Source organism: Oncorhynchus gorbuscha, linkage group LG23 (assembly GCF_021184085.1).
Source record: "Oncorhynchus gorbuscha isolate QuinsamMale2020 ecotype Even-year linkage group LG23, OgorEven_v1.0, whole genome shotgun sequence".
Lineage (NCBI taxonomy): Eukaryota > Metazoa > Chordata > Actinopteri > Salmoniformes > Salmonidae > Oncorhynchus > Oncorhynchus gorbuscha.
The window spans coordinates 46,690,389-46,697,702 of NC_060195.1; the positions used below are offsets into that span (position 1 = coordinate 46,690,389).

The 7,314-nt window shown below is 43.9% G+C and overlaps 1 protein-coding gene across 4 annotated transcripts in view; it reads left to right on the forward strand.

Annotated features, from left to right (window-relative positions):
- ocrl (OCRL inositol polyphosphate-5-phosphatase) overlaps positions 1 to 7,303 on the forward strand; it is a 39,728-nt gene extending 32,425 nt beyond the window's left edge. For all 4 annotated transcript variants that reach the window (XM_046323017.1, XM_046323020.1, XM_046323019.1 and 1 more), the window contains 5 exons: positions 2,427 to 2,546; positions 2,788 to 2,872; positions 3,506 to 3,633; positions 3,840 to 3,951; positions 4,307 to 7,303. In XM_046323017.1, the coding sequence (XP_046178973.1) occupies positions 2,427 to 2,546; positions 2,788 to 2,872; positions 3,506 to 3,633; positions 3,840 to 3,951; positions 4,307 to 4,431 (570 nt within the window). In that variant the 3' untranslated portion in view covers positions 4,432 to 7,303. The remainder of the gene's footprint in view (positions 1 to 2,426; positions 2,547 to 2,787; positions 2,873 to 3,505; positions 3,634 to 3,839; positions 3,952 to 4,306) is intronic.
- The last annotated feature ends 11 nt before the right edge of the window (positions 7,304 to 7,314 follow it).

A 7,314-nucleotide genomic window follows, 5' to 3' on the forward strand; every position in this document is an offset into this window, starting at 1 on the left:
CCAATGCCATCCTCTTTCATGGTCTATGGATTTTAGTTTTTGTTGTCATAGGCTACCTAGCTAAAAATGCTTGCTAGCCTCACGTCCTCGCATAGGCAACAATGGACCAGCTAAGTTAGCTAGCTAGTTAACGTGTTATGGTGGGCCAGCAGCATACTGCCCTGCTTCCCACGTCTGGCTTTCTTTTGAAGCTAAGCAGGGTTGGCCCTGGTCGGTCAATAGGTGGGACACCAGATGCTGCTGGAAGTGGTGTTGTAAGGTCATTAAGAGGCACTCTTTCCTCTGGTCTAAAATAACATCCCAATGCCCCAGGGCAGTGGTTGAGGACATTACCCTGTGTAGGGTGCTCTCTTTCGGATGGGACTTTAAATGGATGTCCTGACTCTGTGGTCACTAAAGGTCCCATGGCACTTATCGTAAGAGTAGGGGTGTGAACCCCGGTTTCCTGGCTAAATTCCCAATATGGCCCTCATACCATCATGGCCACCTAATAATCCCTCCAATTTTTTACAAGTTATTATAATTTTTTTTGTTTCCTGACCTCAAAATTGGTCTCCTGATGTGGTTTAAGCGTTTTTGTTAATTTAGAACATCCAGTTTTTGTAGTTTTTTTGATAGTGAAAACCAGAAACCTAGAAAAATAAAACCAACTTTACCAAAATATAAAAAGGGCTCTTGAACTGTGGAGTGACTTAAAAATCTCTAACAAAAACACCCTTTTTGAAATTGCACCGTTATTTAAGTCGTTTGTGGTGACGAGGGGTGTTTGTACAAAACAAATTATTCAGCAATTGGATCGTCTCCTATCCAATCTTCGTATCAGATCCAATGAGGAATTGTCAAACTGCCAGTTTACCCACGTGTGTTCGGTCTCTGGCCCAACCCATCGGTGTCTACCAATAAGATGGCCCCGAATGTGTTCGCATTCGGTAAAGGCTTGGGGAAGTACTCCGATCCAGACTAATTACAGTGAAGAAACTAACGTCCGTGGCGTAGCGTTTGGATGGAGCAAGGAGTCTGGGTATCCCGAGAAATGGGGTATTTGCTCAGCCCTCAAATTAAATATAACATTTAAGTAATGTGAGCATCATCTGCTTTCCCAGGCCAGTGTTCTTTTCATTCAGGCCAGTAGCATTCAGTTGTCACTGACCAGAATGTCGAGCCCTGCAATGGCATGTTACTTTAAAAGCTGGCTCGTCTTTTAGCCTGGTTCTATGGAATGAAGGTACATTATGGGACACTGGTCAGGTAAAAACATTGGTGCGACCAAATCAATTGCTGGTGCCATCAACTGAAAAAATTGGTAGCACCAGTGGGAAAAGCCCCCCCCAATCAACATCCAGGGCCTGATGTATTTGAGTTCTGTAAAAGCCTTTTTCTGGTCATCTAACCATAGCCTAGGCTACATCTCTTGTAGAAGCTGCACTCCTAGACGCTTAACAGTAACACTTTGAGAGGCTCTCTAGCTCTTGATGTTGTATATGGCTCTGTAGGCTATCACTGTGTCCCATTCGTGTGTGTGTGACCCCCCATTGCCAGTGGTTATTTTTGGCTCGACTCCCTAGTTCTCAGGGATCCATTTGCAGCTAGACACAAAACAATGTGATCCGCTTCCAGTCAGATGGCTCTCCTACAAGCCGACCCGACATCCAACCCTTGCGTTAATCCGCTCTATGTTCCCTATACCTATAATGGCAGGCAATGTGCCATGTGGGATCATCTTTGGAATGGAATCAACATTTTGATAAATGGGATACTTTAAAAATGTCTAAGGATGAATCTAACCAAATCCTCCCTAGGGAATTAAGCAGTTCATAAGTTTATGAATCGACCGGGTAAAGCTGGTTTCAGTCACATTACTAACAGAGACTTTGTGTCAGAATCTGGTATGCTTATGCTCTGACGACCAGTCTTTTTTGGCCTGAAAGTTGCGCTGAAATGCCAACTATTTTCTTCAGTATACTGTGAGTGTGTGTGTTGTCATTATGGTATAGTATGCCATTGACATGCTGTGGTTGTGTGTGTTCTGTCGGTCTAGTATTTATGTTTCTGACATCTTGTGGTGTTCTCAGTATATTATCTATGTTTCTGACATCTTATGGTGTTCTCAGTATATTATCTATGTTTCTGACATCTTATGGTGTTCTCTCAGTATAGTATATATGTTTCTGACATCTTATGGTGTTCTCTCAGTATAGTATATATGTTTCTGACATCTAGCGGGGGGCTCTCAGTATATTATGTATGTTTCTGACATCTAGCGGGGGGCTCTCAGTATATTATCTATGTTTCTGACATCTAGCGGGGGGCTCTCAGTATCTTATGGTATTCTCTCAGTATAGTATATATGTTTCTGACATCTAGCGGGGGGCTCTCAGTATATTATCTATGTTTCTGACATCTTGTGGTTGTGTGTGTTACTTCAGGAGAAGTCCAAGATGAGCTTCCTTATGGTGGACAGTGCTGGCACGGAGGACAAGCCTTTAAAAATCCCCAAGGAGGTGTGGCTGCTGGTGAACCACCTCTTTACCAAGTCCTGCCAACAGGTGAGAGGATAGTAAGGGATTCCGTCTGGAATCCAAACGGAATATCGCTCCATTTCACTATTGTCACGTCAATGATTCTGTTTGGACGGAGCGAAACAGCACAACATTTTGTTTTTGTATTCCAGGCTAACCTTTCCAAGCACTATTCTAGACTTAGCGTCTCAGCCTCTAAATTGTCTTCTAACCTACCCTTATTCCAAGGAAAAACAAAATGGCAGTAAACTCCTTACCATTATTCCAGGAGGACCTGTTCCAGACTCCGGGCCTGCAGGAGGAGCTGCAGAGTATCATTGATTGCCTGGACACCAGCATTCCTGACTCCATCCGTATCCTTTGCTCATATGTCCCAAGTCATTCCAAACCCTTTGGCCCAGATCCACTAGTAGGCCCAGCCCTGTAACGGGAGACTGTGACTGAGATGCCACACAGCTATATGGGTCACTGTGATAAAGCAGCTGCTATACACAGACTGCTGCCAATGTGCATGGGGTGGTAGTATTAGGAGATGCTACATTCATGACATATGCTACGTAGATTTGCCATGTGAATGAAAAATGATGTGTGTTTTATTTTATTTTTATGGTGTGCAATTCTCCCTATCATCAGTGTTCCTGCCCATACATGCGCACACACACACACACACACACACACACACACACACACACACACACACACACACACACACACACACACACACACACACACACACACACACACACACACACACACACACACACACACACACACACACACACACACACACACACACACACACACACACACACACAACCAGTGTGTTTGAGAGGATCAGTTTGAGCAAAGAGAGGCACAAGATTGCTATTCATCACATAATGGGTAACCATTTTGAGGGTGATTCTGCACAGCAATGTGGTTCAAACACGCACACTGACCCTCGGGCCCCAAATCTGTGTGTTATTCCCCGACTGTGTGTGTGTCAGCTGGTTGTAACCACTCTGTGGCCGAGGCCCTGCTGATATTTCTGGAAGCTCTGCCTGAGCCAGTGGTGTGTTACGAGCTCTACCAGCGCAGCCTGGACTGCTCCCACGACAGCCGCCTCTGCAAACAGGTGCATTGTGTACATATTTCCACATAAAAATGTATGTGTTTGATACCATATGAATCCTAATGGATACAAGTAGGAGTCATTGACTTCTATTGAATCGTTAAAAGCTCATATGGTCATTGCACACCATGAGACATAGTTTGTCATCGATGTTCTAGAAGGGTCTGGTAGGGGTTCTCATTTGTCTTTTCTCTGGGCTGTTTTGACAGTTGATCTCCCAGCTGCCCCGGGCTCACCGCAACGTGTTCCGCTACCTGATGGCCTTCCTCAAGGAGCTGCTGAAATACGCCCACAACAACAACCTCACTGCCAACCTCATAGGTCAGTTCCCCATGGCCACATTCTCTCACATTCGCTTTCTGAGGTTGAGTTCACTAGGGTTCAATGTAGGAAAACATTTAACAACAGAATGCAAATATCAGTGTTCTTATTGGACATGTTCAGGTAGAATAGTTTGTCCCCACTTGACTCCATTTCAACATGTATCCTCTCTACTGAACACAACCCAAATTCAGGGTCAATACCACTTCAATTCTGGAAATGAAATTCTAAAGTTTAGAATTGAAAATAAATATTCAGGAACTGGAATTCACTGAATTGAAAGGAAACGGATCCAAACTCCTGTTTCTAACATCTTCCTCTACCTCTCTGTCTCCTCCACTGTGCCCCATGCCAGCTACCCTCTTTGCCAGCTTGCTCATCAGGCCCCCGCCCAAAATGGTGGGCCGACAGACCCCGCAGGACCGACAGAGAGCCGTCATCTTCATGCTGGGCTTCCTCACGGGAGGGGACGACGAGTGAGGGGTTAAGAGTCAGGGGTTAGGGCTCAGACATCCTCCAGGCTGGACCTTTTGATAACTGTTATAAGAGTGGAGTTTTGGTGCACACAAGGCATGTGTGTGGGGACCATGGTGTGACTCCCCTGACGCCCCCTGGCCCTTAGGGGAAGTGTGTTGGATCCTGTGGTGGGAGAACAAACAGTGTAGTTATATGGGACCCTCTCTTTTATCACAGGCTCTTACCAATTGCCCCAGCCTTTGTAGTTCTGTGCTTCAGTCACTCACAACCATCACCATAGTTTTCACCTCTGCTCATAGTGTAGCTGCAGATTAGGTGTTGGAGTGACAGTGAACTGACTGATGCCTCTCTGCACTTTTTGCTGTACCAGGAGACCTGAATGCCCTGTCTATGGATTCACCCCCCCCAGGCAACCCCCAAGACCCCAATGCTTCATATAACATGTTCCATGCCAAAATGACTCCCTATACCTAATCTGAACTCTGAATGAAAATACAATATGTGTGTATGTATGTGTGTAATGTATTATGTATGTATGTACGTACGAACCCATAGATACTAAGATAATGATGATCCGTTAGTCCATGACACTAAAGATGGACCACACAGGTGGTCGTCCAGAAGATTTGAATTGCAGCTATCCGATGGATACTACTCTCGGGGTGAACTATTCAAAACCATCAGTAGACAGTGATTCTGTGATATTGGGAGATGTTAGAACGATCAGTGGGCTGTCCTTTAAACCAATGTTATTTATTCTCTCTTTTTCTTACATGACTTTTTTTTCACCATCTTCTATAGTTTATTTCACCTTCATAATTGTTTTAAGAGACCACATTTTCTGTATTGTTTAACTGCCCGTGGTTGTTCAAACTCACCTTTTTGCTTCTGCCGTTCTGAAACGTGTCGTTCAATATCAGTGAGAGTACATTGAACCCGTCACACTAACTTCACAATAGAGTGATCAGTCATCATGCCTGCATTTATTTGCCATTTTTATGGGCCAGTTTTTCAGACCCAGAGTTCAAGAGTAGGCTTTTAATCTGAGTCCCAGAAACCAGTCCTACAGAACATCAGAGAGAACACCTCTACGGTATCGGTGTCTTAACTGTTGTAAATAGTCCTCCTGTCCCCATTGTCCACGATGTTCGACTCTGCTTGTCAACTCTTACTATGCTGGTGCAAACTATGTGTTCTTGTTTTCAAAATGTATGTGCAGGTGGTACAGTCGTTTTTCAATGTCTGCCATGTCCTCATTTAGTTTTTTTTTTCTTTGCTTCAGCATCACTATCTGCCTTCATGCCGATTTAGAGCGTCATTGTTTTGGGCTTGTGTGCTCATGCAAGGGTATTTTTTGTCACTTTGTCTCCCGCAGTATATTGAGACCATATAATGTCCTGTTTTGCTGTCTGTGTGTCCCAAATAGCCGCCTATTCCCTTTATAGTGCTCCACTTTAGACCAGAGCTCTGATCCAAAGCACTGCATTATATAAGGGTGCCATTTCGGAAACACGGTTAGTTTTTTCAGTCACTAAGCATTTTTTGCAGTGCAGGTTGAACAGGATTTAGTTGTTCATTACACCCTGAGAAACGGAAACTGTTTTCCAGACAGATTCTCTTTTCTGGGCCACAAAGGAAATGTTTTTCCCCAAATACTGTCGTGGATCTTGTTATGGTTATGAAATGGGGAACTCCAATGCTGTGCAATTTCAACAGTGTTTCCTCCCTGTGTTTGACACTGTCCAGTCATTTTAGAAGTCATATGTCAAAATGTCTCCTGGCTGGCACTTTACAGGCCGGTTATGTGACACGGTTGGTATATGACGCCCGTTTCCACTGGAGCTGTAGCCCTGGCGTAAGTCTCCAGTCAACTAATCATGCCAGAAAAGCCTGTTGCTTAGTCAACAGACACTTCAAGACTAGCCTGGTTCCGTACACTGTATGTGGTGTAGCCAACCCCTCTATTGTTGTCATCCATGCTAAGGTATGACATCGAGTATTGATTTGCCTACTACAGGTCCAGGCTAATGAATACATTTCAAACAGTGTTTCAATGGGTTAAATAACATTATAGCTAACACACCGACCTTCTTGCCAGATAAGCCTGTACTTCGTCATTTACATTTACATTTAAGTCATTTAGCAGACGCTCTTATCCAGAGCGACTTACAAATTGGTGCATTCACTTTAACAGGCATTGCTACACCAGAAAATGCGTTCTGAGACGGAAGCCTTTGTTTCAGTATGTTACATAATCTTATAGCTATAACACTGATAGTTTGTTAATCAAAGCACTTAGCGGTTTCTATGTCAGTGTTCGCTCTGTACCTGAAATGAGTTTGAGTGGAGTGGGCCTTGTGTACATTTCTGTGCCTCGCTGCAATCATCCCATACAGTATATTTCTAAAATGGGCCAGGCATGCTTTTTAGTGTTCCTCAGAGTTGTCATAGACTTAAGCGCTTTGCTTAGCTTGGCCGAACCATGGCTGGCCCTGGATGGATTTGTCCTTCCGGTTGTCTCTGAGTCAAAAGAGGAGGAACAGGAAATCTGGTCTTTTCATCTCATTCACAACACAAAGCTTTTACATCAGAAATAAGGCCAACCCAAGCTGAGGAGGGATAGCCAGGACTGAATAGTCATATTTGGGAGAGAAATCCACATTCATGTTTCCTTATTTCTCTTCATCTGGCGCCTGTCTGTGTATTCATGTGTTGGCTTATGCGCTCTGCTCCTCTTCATGCCTCAAGTTTCGTAATGGTCTGTCTAGTAATAATGCTACATATGCAAAGGAAGACTTGCACAACTGTTTTCAATGTATATTTTGTGTGGTACTTTTAATTTATTTAACGGAAATAAAATAACGTACAAAGAACATCCATTGTTTG